This window comes from Zalophus californianus, chromosome 15 (genome assembly GCF_009762305.2).
Source record: "Zalophus californianus isolate mZalCal1 chromosome 15, mZalCal1.pri.v2, whole genome shotgun sequence".
NCBI lineage: Eukaryota > Metazoa > Chordata > Mammalia > Carnivora > Otariidae > Zalophus > Zalophus californianus.
The window spans coordinates 47,132,736-47,151,979 of NC_045609.1; the positions used below are offsets into that span (position 1 = coordinate 47,132,736).

At 43.8% G+C, this 19,244-nt stretch overlaps 1 protein-coding gene across 4 annotated transcripts in view; it reads left to right on the plus strand.

Moving 5' to 3' along the window:
• WDFY4 (WDFY family member 4) overlaps nt 1-19,244 on the plus strand; it is a 296,192-nt gene that overhangs the window by 38,197 nt on the left and 238,751 nt on the right. For all 4 annotated transcript variants that reach the window (XR_004819647.1, XM_027595872.2, XM_027595873.2 and 1 more), the window contains exons 9-12: nt 1,075-1,527; nt 3,878-3,985; nt 5,545-5,735; nt 11,167-11,747. Coding sequence is in view for 3 of the 4 variants with exons in the window: in XM_027595872.2 (XP_027451673.2) it covers nt 1,075-1,527; nt 3,878-3,985; nt 5,545-5,735; nt 11,167-11,747 (1,333 nt within the window). In the remaining variant the exon portion in view is untranslated. The remainder of the gene's footprint in view (nt 1-1,074; nt 1,528-3,877; nt 3,986-5,544; nt 5,736-11,166; nt 11,748-19,244) is intronic.

The window sequence follows — 19,244 nt, forward strand, 5'->3', positions numbered from 1 at the left end:
GATGAACGCTGTGCTGCAGAGGCACCAGTGTGACCAGGCAGGTATCTGCTCCCTCAAATGTCTCTGTAGAGACGGTCACACATACACTGAACGATGATCTCCTCCGTAACTGGCTGACAAATGCATCGGGGACAGTGGTGACACCAGGCAGATGGGTTGGGTCTGTCTGGATTAGTCAGGAAACTCTGCCCAGAAGGAACCATTCAAGTGGGGTTTCAAGGCTCAGAGTGGATCGCCCAGGTAGAAAGAAGAGGATAAAGTTCAAAGGCAGAAAGTACAGCCCGAGGAAAGATGTGGGGACTGCAAACATCCGGGCGAGTCTGGGGAAATGGACACAGAGACAGGAACAGACCAGAGCGTGGTGTTTCAGGAACATCTCTGGGGTCTGAGGCAGGGAGGCCTGGAGGCAGGGTGTTCTCTGATGGAGCGTCTCCTGAGCAAGAGAAGATGAGGCTTCACCCTTGAGCTGGAGAGACAGGAGGGGATGGCTTCCGAAGGTGTCTCTGTTTAGCCGCTTGGCTAGAAATGAAACTGACGTTGCTTAGTAATCTTCAACATCATTTGATTTTAATTGATTAAAACCAAACCTCCAGCCCAGCACTGCCCAAAGGAAATATAACGCGAGACATATCACATAATTTTAAATGGCCTAGTAGCCATATTTAAAAAAATAAAAAGAAACAGGTTATTTTTCATAATATATTTTATTTAACCTAATGTATCCAAAATACTACCATTTCAACATGCGGTCAATATAAATAATTGTTAATGGCATTTTGGGGCCTTCTTTGTGCTACATCTTAGAAATCCAGTGTCTGTTCTTACGCTCATGGAACATCCCAGGTGGGTGGCCACATTTCCAGGGCTCTGTGAGCCACCACGTCTTGGACAATGCAACTCTAGCCTTACTCACACTCTGGGCAACTGGCTTTTCTGGACTTCTGATAGACACTTACCCACAGGAGCTGGAAAATAGAAACTATAAATGGTATTTCCTAATGGCAATGCCAGCACATGTTTCTAGGCACAGGCAGGAGAAATGACCTGCAGGATTATTCCTTCTTTCCTCTTCAGGGGTGACCATTAAGAATCTTCAGGCCTTCCAAGTCCTACAGAATGTTTTCCACAAAGCCGGCAACACAGTCCTCTGCACCAAAGTCCTGGCAGCCATCAGGACCATGTGGGCCTGGAATGCCCGCAACTTCTTCCTGCTGGAGTGGACCCTGCAGCCCATCTCGCAGTTTGTGGAGATCGTGCCCCTGAAGGCAGCCCCAGTGCAGAAGCACTTCTTCCAGCTGCTAGAGGCCCTGGTGTTTGAGCTGCATTATGTGCCCCACGAGATCCTGCGGAAGGTGCAGTGCCTGATCAAGGAGAGCCCTGAGTCGCCCTGCACCCTTGTGGCCCTGCAGAGTGTCCTCAGGATAGTCGGCAGGGACCTCCTCTTCACTGACATCTTCCGGGACTCTGGTCTCCTGGGCCTGCTGCTGGCCCAGCTGCGGAAGCGGGCCAAGATCCTGAGGAAGTCAGGTGCCTCCCAGGAGCATCGGGAGGGGTATGGGGAGCAGGCTGGGGGGTCTGCGTGCCACTGTGCCACCCATCGATATAACAGGAAAAGTGACCGTGCCCGTGTCACCTGGCACCATGAGAGTTGGACAAGGGGCACGTGGCTTTGCAGAGCAGGCAGCCCCTCTATTTCCTGTAACTGGACTGATCTTCCCCAGGAAGAGGCCAGAGGAATGGGTGTACCTTTAAACAGACTCATGGGACTAACTCAGGCCTGATGAATTCTCAGCTTGCAGGTATCTCCTGCACTGGATGGTGTCTGAGTATGTAGATGGAGAGATGTCAGGGGGGCAAGGGAGCTCAGAGAGTCCTGGGGCTCTGGCAGGGCAGAGGGTGGGGGGACGTGTGTGTGTGTGTGTGTGTGTGTGTGTGTGTGTGTTGGGGAGGGTCAGCTGGTACACAGCCTCCTTTCGGTGCTATCAGGCCCAACGATCTCCTACCTGGAGCAGTGATCACTGCTGCCTGGCTTCCCCCTCCAGGTCTTGTCCCACTTCTGGGTCCTTCTGGCAGCTGTGGCTCCTTGGCAACATCCCTTCACCCCTACCTTGGCCCTGGGCTCTCAACCTCAGCAGCCTCTGCTGCCTCCGTGGGACTCCAGGCTCCCTTCTGTCCAGGCGGGAGTGCTGGCCTGGGCTCTCTCACTGCCTGACCATGCCCCATGCACACACCCTGCTGTGGTTTGTCCATGATCCCCACCTCCACCAACCTGTGGATAGGAGCCAGGGCATGAGAACTCCTTTCCCAGTTCTTCCTGGCTTTCCTGTACCTGCCCCTCTGGGCTTTTAGCTTAGATAAGGCACACTAGGACACTGAATCCAGCCACTTACCTCTTCCCACCTCTTGGCCTTTTCCCTTTCTGCACTGGCTGGGAGGGGCTGAAGACGCTCTACCCATTGGCTCCTTTTGGAATTGGGCTTCAGACTCAAGCTAACGTCATCTGTCTGTCTGTTCCCTGGTTGAGGGGAAGAAGCTGAGGGAAAGGGTAATGGGCATTGGGGCCAGACAGCCCTGGATGGGAAGCCTGGTCATGTTCCTTACGAGCTGAGTGATCCTAAGCAAGTTACTTAACCTCTCTGAGCCGCTTTCCTCCTCCATTAAATGGGTGCAAGAATGTTTACATCATAAGGATGTGGTCAGCATTAAATGAGGAAGTACTGGGGAGGTCTCCCCGCTGCACCTGGAGCATCACGGGTGCTCCAGAAATGTTAGTTGTCTTCTCCCCTGTGGCTTCTGTGGTACTTCATGGAGGACTGAGATAGACAGGTAACTTCGGGAGGCCAGGAAGGCCTCACATCTCCCTGGGAGTGTTTGCAAATCGGGTCAAGATTGAGGATGAGCTCCCACCTTTACATATCTGGGCCTCTGGGCTGGGCCTTGGAGACCATTTTGCCATGTGCTTTTTTTCTGCTGCCCTTTGCATAGTCTTTTTGTTTAATGTTTCTGTGTTACCTTACTGTGTATTGCTTCTCAGCAGCCTGCTATTGAATTTCCTTTTAAATCCAATCCTCAGACCTATGACCATTCCCAGCAGAACTGGAACTTTTTTGTGAGCTGATGTATCCAGTCTTACTTTGTGCTTTCTATTGTTATGATGTTATAACACTATTTATGTTTCTATTGTTATAGTGTCTAGTGTTTCTATTGTTTCTTATTCTTCTTAGATAATTTGTCTCCTGGTTAATGAACTCTACATTCATTCATTCATTCATTCATTCATTCCCCAAATAGGTATTGGGCTTCCCTCTTGTGTCAGGCACTTTTCTGGCACTCAGGACTCAACAGTGAACACACAGGCCTGGTTTGCCCTCATAAATCTATTGGAAACACCCATCCGCTCCAGAATCTGTCAAGCCTCTCCGCACCACACGTGTGAGCTGGCAGTCCTCCATCCCAGGCATGAATGGCAAAATACAAAACTGTCCAAAGGGAAGTCAAAGAGGAGGGCTTTGGACATTATGTCGAGTAGTGGTTCTCAAAGAGTGGTCCTCATAGAAGCTCCATCAGCATCATCTGGGAACTTTAAAAAAAATGCCATTATAGAATCCCACCTAAGACCTCCTAAGCTAGAAACTCTGGGGAGGAATTCTAGCTTCTGGATTTTAGCAAGCCCTCCAGGGGATTTTGATGTGCTTAAGTTGGAGATCCATGGCTATAAGGAGTTATAGGGTGACTTCTTCTGAATTGGGATGCATGCTCCCTTATAATAGAAGCATTATATTCTCATTCCCTTAAGGGTATAGAAAACTAATGGAATCAGAGATTTGGGGTCATACTATGTGTACTTAAGATTTTCTTTGTTGCTTCTTAAATACAGCAGGAAACAAAGACTCCATGCTTGGTGTTCAGGATACAGAGAGAGAATTGACCTGCGTGATGCTGAGAACCATAGTCACACTTCTGAGAGGCTCAGTACGGAATGCAGGTAAGGATGGTTCCAAACTCATCTTGTCACTGCTTGGTAAAACATTAACTGTCTCCGGTGATTTATGTCAGTGTTTCAAGGTTATATCCAAGGAATAACCAACATTAAAGCTGTGGCCAATGTCCATTTGCTGGTTGATGTCCAGTGATCATCAGTAAATTCATAGACATCTTGGTTGACAGATTTTACCTTTAAGGTTGCTAAATAAGTTTGAGATAGAGATATCCTAAATTTATGAGACCACAGAATGCTCCCCACTTCTTTCAAGTAAAATCTATCAATATCCTGCTGCACCGACGAAGGTGCTTTTTTTAAAAAATCGGAATTGTAAAATATAGGTAAAGGAAGGCTTTTTAAGAGGCTTCCAGCCCACGATGAACTTAGTAGCTCCATCCATCCAAAACATTTTTAGCTTCCTAAGATCATGTGACTTCCGTGGTTTTTTTTTAACAGGTGCATTAACTATGCATGTGTATATATTATGTTATGAAGCAGATGTATCAACAAAGGGACATCAATAGGTTTGATGATTTGGGATGTTTTTATCTGAACCCCTCATAGATCAATGATACCAAATGTGAATGATTACTTTATATGCAGAGTCTCTATTGTTAGACTATAAAAGATTCTCTGGAGGTACTGGTTAAAATGCATATTCCTAGGCTCACTCCCAGAGATTTAATTAGTAGCCGGTCAAGGTAGAACTCAGGAATCTACTTTTTTTGTTTTTAAGTAGGCTCCATGCCCCGCATGGAGCCCAGTGTGGGGCTTGAACTCAAGTTTATGAGATCAAGAGTCGGATGCTTAACTGACTGAGCCACCCAGGCACCCCAGGAATCTACTTTAAAACAGGCTTCCAAGGTGATTTCCACGTAGGGCCACCTGGCCCACAAGTGGAGAGATCCTGTCTCACGGAGTCGACAAGCTCAAATCCACATCATGCCACTTGAATGATTCAGTTACTTCCTAGTTCTTATTCCACACGTGATCACACCAACTAACAATCCTGCAGAAGAAATTCTTAGGATTACTTTTAAACAAAAGTATACCACTGGTCAAAGTTCTTTAATCCCCCCACTCCAGGAAACTAGCTCAGAATTAAGTATGTTCATAACTTCAATTCTGGTTTGTTTTCATTAAGAATTTTGGCAGAAAAGAGAGAGAATTGCCATTGGCCCTGGGTTAGGATATTAAGTGGCAATAAAGGACAGAGGTATTATCTAGTTAAAGTTTGTATTAGGTAGGTTTCTAAAAAAAAAAAAAATCACTGAAAAATTTTTTGAAAAAAAATTTCAAAAGCAGAATTTACATTGAATAAAAAAGCGGTTTTTTTTTGTTTGTTTTTAATTGCTCCACAGCTTCAGCTTCTCTTTTCCTCTTCTCATTTTAACAGTGGGTTGGATTTTGGGGGGAAAAAAAAGAGTTTCTAGTGGGCAGAGGACATGCATATAAAGGGAACAAAACAAACTTGGATGTTGTAAGAGAAAGCTTTGTTGTCATTAAAACTAAGATGCTGAGGCCCCATTGCTCTAGCCCCATACTGTCTGTCTGGTCTGCAGTTGTCCTGAAAGACCACGGCATGGTGCCCTTCATCAAGATCTTCCTGGATGATGAGTGGTACCGGGAAGCCTCACTCAGCATCTTGGAGCAGCTCTCAGTCATCAACGCCGAGGAGTACATGAGCATCATTGTGGGCGCTTTGTGTTCATCCACTCAAGGGGAGCTGCAGCTGAAACTGGATCTTCTGCAGGTGACATCAAGGCTTCCTTTGTGATGGGCTTTCCCACGGACAGGTAGTCAGTGATTGGCATTTGTGCAGGCATTCCCTCGGTCACTGTATTGTCCAGGTAGGGGAGCACTAGCTGCTATCACAGAGAAATCCCACATCCTCAGCAGCCTGACACACGGGGAGTTTCTTTCCTTTGTCCGGTCCAATCAGCGGTGGAGGGGGACACCATTCAGGGACAGCTGTCATCTGGGCATCTCATCTAGCCAGGAGACAAAGAAAGGAGCACGGAGAGTTTACGAGGTGTTCTGCAGGCCTGCACCTGGCACACGTGAGCGTCTGTCCAACTTTCTTTGGGCACAACTTGTTTGGATACGAGGGGTGCCAGGAAAGGTAGTCTGGCTGGGCAGCTATCTCGCAGCAACACTGTCAACTGGGGAAGTGGAGTCTGAGTTAGTGGTGGCCAAGCAGCTGCCTTGTTTAGTTGACCAGCATTTAGTGAGTGTCTACCCCCTAGCGGCCGAGTGCCTGGGACACACAGCGACTGGGGTTCATAAGAAGTGAACCATCACTGTGATGCACTGTGGTCGTGCCCTGGAAGGTACTGAGCACAGGCTTAGCCACGGGAGCAGAGGAGTAGGAGAGCCCGATGCTGCCCTGCATGTTGAGGAAGACTTGCAGAAGAGGATGTTGGAGCTGGGATGGGGATGTAAGGGGCAGGCAGAGGCCTGGCCACAGAGGACAGAGGGGGAGTAGTAAAACTGGGGTGTCACTTGTGGGTAGCCAAGATGAGTATAGGTTTTTGTTTTTGTAACATTGTTAAGGATCATCAAATAATTTTAACACAGTTAAAGCGATAGCACCTGCCCTCACCACCATCCCTTCTGCCTTACAATTTTGTTGTTCTTGCTTTTCCATTCCTTTTGTCTTTGTGGCCTTAACACGTATTTTAAAATTCCCTCTCTTTTGTTATATCCTGTTGAAGAGAAGAGCAGATGTAAATGCAAGTACCCCCCTGGGGGCCTCTCATGTACTTGTGCAGCACAACCCTGTGCACAACACACACTCATGTCTCAGTGACGTACTACCCTTGATCATCGGTGAATTTTAAAAAAATATGGAGTTGCTCTGACTTCCAAAATTAAACCAGTGGGCTTACTCAGCCATGACTATTTCTGTACAAAACCATTTTAACATTTAGAGGATGGCGCTCAGTTTCTTTTACTTACTTGTTTCTCCACAGAGCCAGTCACTGTCATGTGATTGTCTGACATGCGTGTTCCCATCATCACGTGGCCTGAGCTTGCGTGCTTGGCATGGCCAAAGCATCACGAGAAGCCAATCCAAAAGGGTCAGAATGACCATAATTACCATGCATTTCACAGATGACCAAAACCAAAACAGTGATTTAGTTATAGAGCCAAAGAAATCAGTTTTATGTGAAATAAAACCGGACTTATATAAAACAAAAAGTTAACTTCTTTTGAAAGATACTAGAGTCCCATGATCATGTGAGGTAAAGGGACTGAGAGGGCCATGGGAGTGAGAGTAAGGGAGAGAGATATCAAGAATTAAAGGCAATTTACAGCTCGGGATGACTTGAACTTCATGTGGTCCAGTCTTAATGTTCCAGCAGGGACATGTCCAGAAAGTGTCTAATATAAATTGTGAGTTGAGCTTGAATCTAAGACTAGTGACTTAAAATCTAGGGATCTTTCCTCTTTAGCATGCTGGTTATTACATTTTTTTTCTCACATGTCTGTCTTTGGCCTGATTCACACGAGCTTTATGCTGATAAGCAACAGAGAAGGCATGATCAAAGTAGTCAGGACTTTGGTTTCCTGGTGGGTGAATTATTGGAATCCCCATCTGTTTCTGGCATTTTCATATTGAGAGTCAAACAGATCCACAGAGAGGAAAGTTTTGGCTTTACTTTGCTTGGAGAGAATGAGTGTTTCTGTGCCCGTTATAGAGTACCCTGCTTTGCTCATGAAAAGTTCACCTTATTTACTCTGCGGCCCAGAGGCACCTTATTGGAGTGTCAGCCCTTGGGTAATAGGACTGAATTTCTAGAATTAGCAATGTAAAGTCTTTCTGGTGTTTTACAGATTCAGTATCATTTCAGAATCTCGCTGTCAAGGGATTAACACTGTGTAAGCTTATTTAACAAAGTCATACCCTGTGTTCAATGTGCCATCTTCTTGCTGGGTGCCAAGTTACTACTGGGTGGTTGGGGGGTGGCGCCTGGAGCTGCTAGGGCTCTCCCAGGACCAGGGCTCTAGACACGTTGTTGCTCCAGTGGGTGATGGGGAGACATGGGGCTGTTCCTGACTGGCCCACAACTGAGTCATGTGAGTGAGTATCCAATGTTTGCTGGAGTCTGAGATGGAATCTGCTTTTGTTCTAAACATCTTGGGAATCCATTGGAACTTTAGAAAGATGGAAAATTAGTTCTTTCTGGCTGGATCTCCCTTTTTAGAAGTTGAGTGTGTACGCTGCCCAAAACACCATGCCTGCAAAATGAGTCAGATGTAGGATGGGGGGAAGTGATGGGGTGGGGTGACCTCAAAGGCAGTACCCGCCCCCCGCCCCAAGGTTTGCCGTCTCTGACATGCATCCATATCCAGGTGTGACCCTCACTTCCCTTCCCTGAGACAGTCAGCCAGCTGCTTTGGAGGAGAGAAATCCTTCAGAAACACCCAACTTTGGGCAGTAGTTTCCAAAATCCAGTGGTGTGGCGCTTCCATACCAACACACAAGCACATGTAACTTCACCACCTAATCCTGGCAAATGATAATTGAGTTAAAGAATAATGTAAGCAAATGAATTTCCTCTCCACTGCCAGTGGGGCTGTGATTGGGTTATGCACAAATTCAGATTGATCTGCTAATATACATTTAGCTGTTCAACTCTGTACTTAATCACATTACCTCACGAGTCTTCCAGCATGACACATGGAAAATTATGAGGAATAACACATAATAGAATGTGAAATAAATCCTGTTAGTCCTAACATAGTTAGCGCTTTGCAGCAGACATCCATTTTATAGATTCAAGCTGGAGGAATACTAACTCCAAGCCGATGACATGGTAACTGAGTTAAGGAGGAGAAAATGTGCTTAACGCTGACCTTTCTTGAAATGTGTCAACCCTAGCCTGATTACTTTGACTTCAGCTGATTAAATTTACTCCCTTCCACCGACTCACAAGCCTCGGTGATGCATTATCATGCAAAGTTGAATGACAGTAATGGAGACCCTCTTCCTAGGCCCCCAGTTCCTGACAAATCGTTTCCCGAAGTAGCACAGTATTTATTTTCCTTTATGATAGAAATGTTTCTCCTTAGTTGCTATGAAATTAAGCCTTTGTAATTGGATTTTGGACTTTTTACTTTATGACTCTGCAAATATGAAATTAACCCCATCCCAAGAAATAATAGAGCAGTCTAAGTTCTAATGAGATTACCCCCATTTTAGATAATGATTCTGAATTTAATAAATCAAACAAAGCAACAATTAAGGACAGCCATTTCTTTCTTCTCCCCTCTCCCAACAGGAAGAGAAAGGAGCCATCTAGAAATTACAGGGGACAGACCCTCTGCAAGACATGGGTCTTAAGAAGGACTTTCATTGGGTTGCTCTGTTTTGAAAATACCTGCTCTCAATACTCTTTGAATGATGGAGTCCTTTTGAACGATATCTGGTGTCAAATTAGATGATTGGAAGGGAAGGTGGCTTCTTAAATAAGAGGGGAGTTTGGTGGTCACCCAGTGCTCAGACAAGTGCCTGGAATTTGATTTGTTTGTTTTTTGATCATTCTCCCTTTTTCATATTTGTTTTGTCATCTGTCCTTGTGATAAACAGCAGAGCTTCATTCAATTCATTTACCTTCAACAACCTCCTACTGGTTTCAGGAGCCACCGAAAGCACTCCTATAAATTTAGAGGGCTTAACATCCTAGAGCTCAAGATTTCCCAATGTCTTGGTGATTGATTGATTTTTCCAAGGCATGAGTCACATGACCAGGCACAAGGTCAGACGCAGACAATGCAATGCATGCTGTACCATATACCAGTGCTCATCCTTTCACACAGAATATCAATTGATGGGAAGAGACCAGTACCACCACACACACTTCCAGGTTAGAGTGTGTTTCCAACTTGGTGGAAGAAATAATATTCTGTTGGGAGTGAGTTGCTCACACAAGGCAGGCACAGATGTAGCCGATCTGCGTGTGGCTTGTCCTGGCCCCAGGACAACGGGTCAGGGGTGTGGGGTGTAGGAGCAGGCTGCTACAGTGATGCTGTCTACCCAGAGAAAGGCCTTGATTGTCTAGAAGCCTTAGTGTTGCTACACCATGAACTTCACAATCACTGCGCATCTCCCTTCTGGAGAACCTGCTTTAACAGTCTACATGCTTCTTTTAAGGAACTTCCTATAAAGTCAAACTTTCCTGGGTTTTGAGCCAAATTCAGAATTTGTTAGGCCATATCTTGTCCTCCCTCTCTTCCTCCCTTCCCCCCTTCCTTACTTTCTTCCTTCCTTCCCTCCCTCCAAAACATTTGTCAACTACCTAATGTATAGCACACACTGTCCTCAATGGATGGTGCATTGTAAGTGCTCAATAAATGTCTGATTTTAGAAGGAAATAAAAGTTTGTCTAGTAATATCTCGGTGATCTGGAGAAGGTAGATTCTACCAGAGGCTACCATGATAGCCTAAACTCCGCACATGGTCTCTTCTGTAAGCTATAGTTCTGTTTCCTTCCATTAAACCTTTCTCTCCTCTACCTTGATTCCTTCATATTTTTACACCAGATATTAAGTAGATTCATTTTACCATCTTTCTTCATTTAATAGAGGTACTCATGTTTGCACAGAGAGGGAGATAAATAATGATAAGCTACTTGATATAGATTTCACTGTGAGTCCTCTTTGCAATAAAAGAGATGGTTCATCCCACTCATTCAGCAAATATTTATTAAGTGCCTGCTACATTCCATGGCAGTAAGTTGCTGGATTTCACAGAGATTCAGTCTAGTGGAGGGCGAAGACAATTTTCAAGTAACTTCATGACAGTGTGAAGAGAGTTTGGTTCAACAAATGAAAGGGGGCTATGAGCACTCGGCCTGGGGTGAGTACAAGCCAGTGGTCAAAGGAGGCTCTCTGGAGGGAGATGCAATGAAGTTAAGATCCAGGACAGGAAACCAACCCTGTCCCTGAGCATAGACTTTGACAGCAGCCATTTGAAAGGAGGCACTGAGGGGGACCTAAACTAAAAGGAAGAGGAACGAAGTGGACACCCCACTGTTTCAGAATCACCCTCAGGTAGCTCACTGCTACCACAACTTGAACAGGGAAGAACACGTGCAATGCTTTGGTAGGGGTGTGCTGGAGCTTGGCGTTAACAAGCTGCCTCCTGGGCTTTCCTCATTTTTATCCTGTTGGTGTTTCAGTCTCTGCTTAGGATCCTGGAGACCCCCAAAGGCCGTGCTGCTTTCAGAGTGTCCAGTGGCTTCAATGGACTCCTGTCCCTGCTCTCTGACCTGGAGGGGTCTCTCCAGGAGCCCCCACTGCAGGCGTGGAGGATGGTGTCCCCCAGCCAAACCCTGGACCTTGTCCTGCACACCCTCCGTGCCTTGTCTGCGGCGTTGCACCTGGACCCCGTCAATAGTGACTTCTTCGAGAGGAACGGGCTTTTTGAGAAGCTGGCCGAGGACCTCTGTTTGCTGGGCTGTTTTGGAGCCCAGGAGGAAGAGGGAGCCCCTCTGCACTCCGGGGAGGACACAAAGGCCAGGCCATTTGCTGATTTGCTGAGTGTGGCCTTTACCTCTGCCAGCTCACTCCCACCCAAGATACAGAGCTGCCTCCAGATCCTCAGCTTTCTGGACAGCATGGCCAGTGGCACCCTTCACCTACGCAAAGACCTGAAGGAGTCCCCGAGGGCTGGGCAGGACCCAGTTGTGAATGCCCAGAAGGAAGACACTGGCAGGGACCCCCAAGGAAACTTCAAGCAGTGGCCAGACCTGGAGGAGAGGTAGAGCTTTGCTGCCTGCTTCTGTAATTGGGTCATCAGTGTGTTTCTCTCTCCTGTTTTCTTCCAAATATCCTGTGCATGTGTAGTGGGTCGGAAGCCTAGACCTACAAACTGGGGGGGTGGGGTGGGGTAGTGGTGGTGGTGGTGGTGGTGGCGCAAAAATGTCACGTGACTTTTTTCCCTTTAAATCAAGTTAACTTCAACTCCAGTCTCCTCTACCTTGGGAGCTGGCAGAGCACCAATCCGAGTCAATACGTGATTAGAGGATGCTTTTGAGTTACACAAGACCCGGGGGGCTTTCCAGATCTTGGAAACCAAGGGCAGAACTCTGCCAATAAGCTCCCTTTCTCTTTTGCCATCTTAGCTGCTGCTCTGGGGAGGCTTGGTGCCTGTGCCCAGCCGCCCTGGTGTGCCGGGCAGCCCTTGCCTTTGGAAGCCTTAGCTTACCCACTGTCCCCCCTTTCCCCTGCACTGCTGGGGCTGTGATGAGGTCCTTTGACTTGCAGGATAACCATGGTGTCCTCCCCCATCACTGGTTCCTCCTCTTCTTTCTCACTGCTTCCACTCTTTGTAACAATCATCTCTGCTTACCTCATAGGCCCATCTTCTCCATGAGCCCAGACTTTTGTAGACACGCTTTACTTCCATTCCTGTAAGACAGACTTCCACTAAAGCAAGGGAGCACAAAGAACATCCTTCCTTCCTTTGGAGTGGCAGGGGAAGAAAATGAAAGAGCATAACAGCAATTGTGGGTTATCTTTTTTATTCCCCTAAGGTAGCAATGACAAAACACAAATTAATATTGCAATAAATTATTCTGCCTACCCCCTCTCTCCACACCATCTGACGTTTACCGCCACAGGATGCCCTTCTTAGACACATTGTGCACTTTCATCCAAAGATGTTGGATTGGCCAGACTTCAGTGTTGGGAGTTGGTGGTGAGGGGGATGGATGCCAAATCTCCAACTCTGCAGATAATCATATCATTGTTCTTGTTTCTCCAGCTAATTTGCTAAATTAATTGGTTCTCTAATCTTGCATTTGCGCAGACACCAACTTGCTCATGAAGTATTTATTGCTGCTTTGATTTGCTAATTTTTTAAAAGGACTTTTGTTCATGAGAAAGTTTGGCCTTTCACACTCTTTTCTTGACTATTTTTACTATCAAGTTTATGGTAGTGGCAGAACGGGAGTTGGGCAGTGTTGTCTCTTCTATTCTCAGGAAGACTTTATGTAAATAAAGATTACTGTTTCTATTCCTTAGCTTTGTGATAGAATTTGCCAGTAAAAACCTCATAAGCCCAATGTTTTCTTGTAAGAAGATTTATTTTTGTGAGAATAAATTTATATTTCTTCTTGAATCATTCTTAGTAATTTTTCAAGTTCATTTTCCCATTCCAAGTTTCAATTTACTGGCATAAGGCTGTTCACAATATCTTTTTAACTTTTTGCTCCTGACATGATCGTTTGTGTCTTTTCTCTCCCCTGCCCCCCAGCACCCCAGCATTCTTGACAGAGTTTTATTTATCAGCGTGTCCCATGAGCCAACTTTCAGCTTTTCCTACCTCTCCTACATATGTTTTCTATTTCTGTTTTCATTTCTTTGTTCTTATTATGTCCTCTACTGTCTTTGGGTTTATTCTGGTATTCTTCTCCTTAATTTAATTGATTAGGAGACTCATTTTCAGTTCTCTTTTTAAATGGAAATTTCTCTGTCACTTTACTTTAGCTGTATCACCCAAGTTTCATTATGTTGCACTTTCAATATTATTTAGTCCTAAATATTTTAATTTCCTTTGTGACTTATAGTTTGATTCTTGAATCTTGTTTGGATTGTGAATTTCCAAAGTTACAGAGTATTTTTGGTCATTTTCCATTGTTGTAGAGTTCTAATTTTATCATCATGAGAGAAGATGGACTGTATGATGGTAATCCTCTAGAAATTAGTTGAACTTGACTTTGTGGCTTCCAATGTGATAAATCTTCGTAAGTGTTCCGTAGGTGCTTGAAAAGAATGCATATTTTCCAGTTGTTACACTCAATGTTCTATTTCTGTCCTTTATATCAAATTTGTCTACTGTCTTCTTCAAATTTTCAGATTATTTAATCTGCTTGACACATCAGTTACTAGGCTATGTTAGATATTTTTCATTATAGTGATATATTTATCAATTTCTGTTCATTTTTGCCTTATATTTGAGGCTATTAGAATCACACATATCTACAATTTTTTTATCATCTTGTAGAATCAAAAAATTTCACCTTATATGGTGACCTTCTTTATCCCTAATAATACATTTTGCCATAAAAACAATGTTGTCTAATCATAATAAAGCTACACCAGCTTTCTTTTGGTTAGTATGTGCCTGGAAATTTTTTAAAAATTCTTTTCCTTCAAGCTTTCTGGGTCCTAATGGTTTAGGTGTTTCTTTTGTCAACGCTAAAGAGCTAGTTTTGTTTTCACTTTATTTTATCATTTAACCCAGCATGGTATTTTTTGGTTGCTGAAGCATGTGCTTTGTTTACATTTTTATAATTATTAATATGTTTGGAATGATTTCTACTTTGTTCTTTTGTGTTTTCTATTGTCCCATTTTTTCTTTTGATTTTTTCTTTGTCTTCTTTTGAATTATTAGAATTTTAATTTTTTAATTTAATTTTTCCCACTGACTAATTTGGATCTTATACTCTGTTAGTCTTTCAGTGGTTTACCCTTCTAGTGGTTACCCTAAAATAATTTAACAGTCATCCTCATAATGTTTAACTATTTACTCTGTTTACTATTGCTATTTATCTTTAACCTCTTTCCAATACATATGTGTTACATATGTAATATGTAAGCACTTAATTTAACTCTTAAATGTATACTTATATTTCTAATGTATGTATTACTGTTGTCCAATATTAATTTTGGGCAGTCCATCAATCTAATCTAAAACTAATTTTAACTAATCCATCAAATAAGGCAATTATTCATGTATTTTTTTGTTGAGGTATAATTGACATATAACATTATATTACTTTCAGGTATAAAGCATAGTGATTCAATATCTATCTATATATATTTTAAGGACTTTATTTATTTGAGAGAGAGAAAACCCTCAAGTGGGGTGAGGGGCAGAGGGAGAGAATCTCAGGCAGACTCCTCACTGAGTGTGGAGCTCGACGTGGGCCTTGATCTCACAACCCATGAGGTCATGACCTGAGCCGAAACCAAGAGTTGGACACTCAACTGACTGAGCCACCCAGACACCCCTCAATATTTGTATATATTGGGAAATGATTACCACAGTAAGTCTAGTTATTAACACTCATCATCACACTAGTTACAATTTTTTTTCTTGTGGTAAGAGCTTTTAAGATTTATTCTCTTTGCAACTTTCACATATAAAATATAGTATTATTAACTGTAGTCACCATGCTGTACCTTATGTTCCCATGACTTATTTATTTTAAAACTGGAAATTTGTAACTTTTCATTCCATTCATTTATTTTGCCAACCCTCTATCCCCTGCTTCTGGCAACCACCAATCTATTTTCTGTATCTATGAGCTCTTTTTTTTTTAGATTTCACATATAAGTGAGATCATATGGTATTTGCCTTTCTCTGAATTATTTCACCTAGCATAATGCCCTCAAGGTCCATCCATGTTGTTACAAGTGACAAGGTTTCCTTCTTTTTTTATGGCTGAATAATACTCCATTGTGTATATATACCACATCTTCATCCATTCATTCATTGATGGTCACTTAGGTTGTTCCTGTATCTTGGCTATTATAAAGAATGCTGCAGTAAACATAGGGGTGCATGTATCTTTTTAAGTTGGTGTTTTCATTTTCTTCAGATAAATACTCAGAAGTAGAATTGCTGCATCATATGGTAGCTTTATTTTTAATTTTTCGAGGAATCTTCATATTGTTTTCCATAATGGCTATACCAATTTACATTCCCACTGACAGTGCATGAGTGTTCGTCACCAACACTTGTTATTTCTTATCTTTTTGATGATAGCCATTCTAACAGGTGTCATGGTGGGGGCCCATTGTGGTTTTGATTTGCATTTCCTGAATGATTAGTGATGTAGAAAACCTTTTTATCACCCATATATCTTCTTTGGAAAGATGTCTCTTCAGATGTTCTGCCCATTTTTTTAAAAAAGGTTTTATTATTTGATACCAGAGGAGAGAGAGAACGCACAAGCAGGGGGAGCAGAAGGCAGAGGAGAAGGAGAAGCAGGCTCCTGCTGAGCAAGGAGCCCAATGCGGGGCTTGATCCCAGGACACTGGGATCATGACCTGAGCCAAAGGCAGATGCTTAACCAACTGAGCCACCCAGGTGCCCCATTCTGCCCATTTTTGATTGGATTTTTTTGGTATTGAGTTGTATGAGCTCTTTATATATTTTGAGTATTGACCCTTTATCATATATGCAATTTGCAAATATTTTCTCCCATTCTGTAGGTTGCCTTTTCATTTCACTGATGGTTTCCTTTCCTGTACAGAAGCTTTTTAATTTGGTGTAGTTCTACTGGTTCATTTTTGCTTTTGTTGTTTCTGCTTTTTGTGTCAAATCCATAAAATCATCGCCAAGACCAATGTCAAGGAGCTTACCGCCTATGTTTTCTTCTGTGAGCTTTATGGCTTCAGGTCTTAGGTTCATATCAAGTCTTCAATCCATTTTGGGTTAATTTTTATGTATGGTGTAAGGCAGTGGTCCGGTTTCATCCTTTTGTGTGTGGCTGTCTAGTTTTTTCTCAACACCATTCATTGAAAAGACTGTCCTTTCCTCACTATATAGTCTTGGCTCCTTTGTCATAAATTAATTGACCACATATATGTGGGTTGATATGGTATCTCTATTCTGTTCCATTAATCTATGTATCTTATGCCAATGTCGTACTATTTTGATTACTCTATCTTTGTAATACCATTTGAAATCAGGGAGCATGATGCCTCCTGCTTTGTTCTTCTTTCTCAAGATGGTGACATTTCTCACTGCAGTGGTACCACAGCTGCACTTTGTGAGCCAGGCCTTGACCAGATTCCAGGCCCCTCTCTTCTTGCTTTATCTTGGGGAGAATTCCCTTTCTGAGGCTCCCTGATCTTTCTATCCTGGGGGAGGGCATCCTTGAGGAGGCCTCTACCCTGGCCACCTGGAAAGCATGCAGGTCAACTTGGTAGCTCAGCATTGAGCCTTATTCTACCAGCTCTTAGAGGGCAGGGAAATAAGAGGGCAGGGAAATAGTTGTCAGCACCAGAAGACATTAGTAAATGGTATTGAGTGACGAGAAGCAATAGTCATTTTTCAAATGTCTCTGGGAGCTAAGCACTAAACACTTCTATTCATTTAATTCCCTCCCAATCCTAGAACTTTACTAATAAAGAAACCAAGGCTAAGAAAGGATAAGTAACATGGCCAAAGTCACACATTTAGTAAGTAAACAATACAACTGGATTCTGATCCCAGGTCTATTTTCAAAACCTGTGTGTGTGTGTGTGTGTGTGCGTGTGCGCGCACGTGCGCCTTCTTCCTGCTTCTTCTGGGAACTCCCACAATAATGGTGATGATTTTCCAAAAGTTCTGACACAATAGTTTACAGTTTAAAGCTGGTCTCTAACCTATAGATGGCATCAGCCTGAATTCTTTACAGATGAATCCTGTGTCAGATGTCATCTTGGTTTCACGATGAGTAATTTTTAAATGTATGAGACTCAGATTTCATAAATAGAGCAATTTTTTCCTCATTAAAAGAAATACATCACCCTCAACCTTTCCTAATGGTTAGAGAATAAGTGAAACCCTAGCCTCTCATGAGAGAATCTGGAGGATAAAGGCAGGGCGGTGGGCTGGGAATGGGGGACAGGGTGCTCAACCTCACCTACCATGAACACTTGGCATCTTCTTGGACAAGTACCTTGGCTCAGACCGGTCTGTGCAAAGTGGGCCTTGCTCTCCAGGGAGGAGGGGTGGAGGCTGTGGGCCTTGGACTCAGGCCAAATGCTCTATGCCTTAGTGGCCATGTTCCTTGGGCCTGTTGCTTTATCTCTCTGAGCTTCGATTTCCTGATTTGAAGACAGCAGTAATAAAAGTATCCACCTTGTTTTGAGGTGAGGGTTGGAGATGAGAATGGTGCTAGTCATCGTGATCACAGCTGTTGTCTCCCAAGTACTTGTGTGCCAGCTGCTCTGCTGAGTTCTCCACAAGCATTAATTCTTTTTTAAAATTTTTTATTGTTATGTTAATCACCATACATTACATCATTAGTTTCGGATGTAGTGTTCCATGATTCATTGTTTGTGCATAACACCCAGTGCTCCACACAGAATGTGCCCTCTTTAATACCCATCACCAGGCAAACCCATCCCCCCACCCCCCTCCCCTCTAGAACCCTCAGTTTGTTTTTCAGAGTCCATCGTCTCTCATGGTTCGTCTCCCCCTCCGATTTCCCCCCTTCATTCTTACCCTCCTGCTATCTTCTTCTTCTTTTTTATTTCTTAACATATATTGCATTATTTGTTTCAGAGGTACCGATCTGTGATTCAACAGTCTTGCACAAGTCACAGCACTCGCCATAGCACATACCCTCCCCAATGTCTATCACCCAGCCACCCCATCCCTCCCACCCCCCACCACTCCAGCAACACTCAGTTTGTTTCCTGAGATTAAGAATTCCTCATATCAGTGAGGTCATATGATCCATGTCTTTCTCTGATTGACTTATTTCACTCAGCGTAACACCCTCCAGTTCCATCCACGTTGTTACAAATGACAAGATCTCATTCCTTTTGATGGCTGCATAATATTCCATTGTGTATATATACCACCTCTTCTTTATCCATTCATCTGTCGATGGACATCTTGGCTCTTTCCACAGTTTGGCTATTGTGGACATTGCTGCTATAAACATTGGGGTGCACATACCCCTTCGGATCCCTACATTTGTATCTTTGGGGTAAATACCCAGTAGTCACAAGCATTAATTCTTATAACAACTATGATTTAAGTAACCTTGTTCACAAAATGGAAGTTATATATTAGGGAATTGCCCAAATACATATGCAGTGTCCAAGATACAGAATATATAATCTCAATGAAATGTACACCCCCACACACAGCACACCCATACCACACACCACACACACACACACACACACCATACAGAACACCCCTACACCACATCCCCCATAGACCTTTACACAAATACACACACATACCACACATACATACACCACACAGAACACCCCCACACCACGTCCCTCACACCCCTCTACACACACGCACACACACCCCACACTCAAACTGCACCCCCCCAATGTCATTCAATGTAGTTCAATAAATGGTGGCTGCAGTCGTGATAACCATATGTGGACCTTCTCTGGTATTTACCAGGTCCTGTTACCTGAGATGGGTGTCATCCTTCTTGGCCAGCCGATCCACAGTGAGGGCCTGGAGGTGAAGGTGGAGCGAGGAGTGGGTCAGGCCACGGTGTGGTGT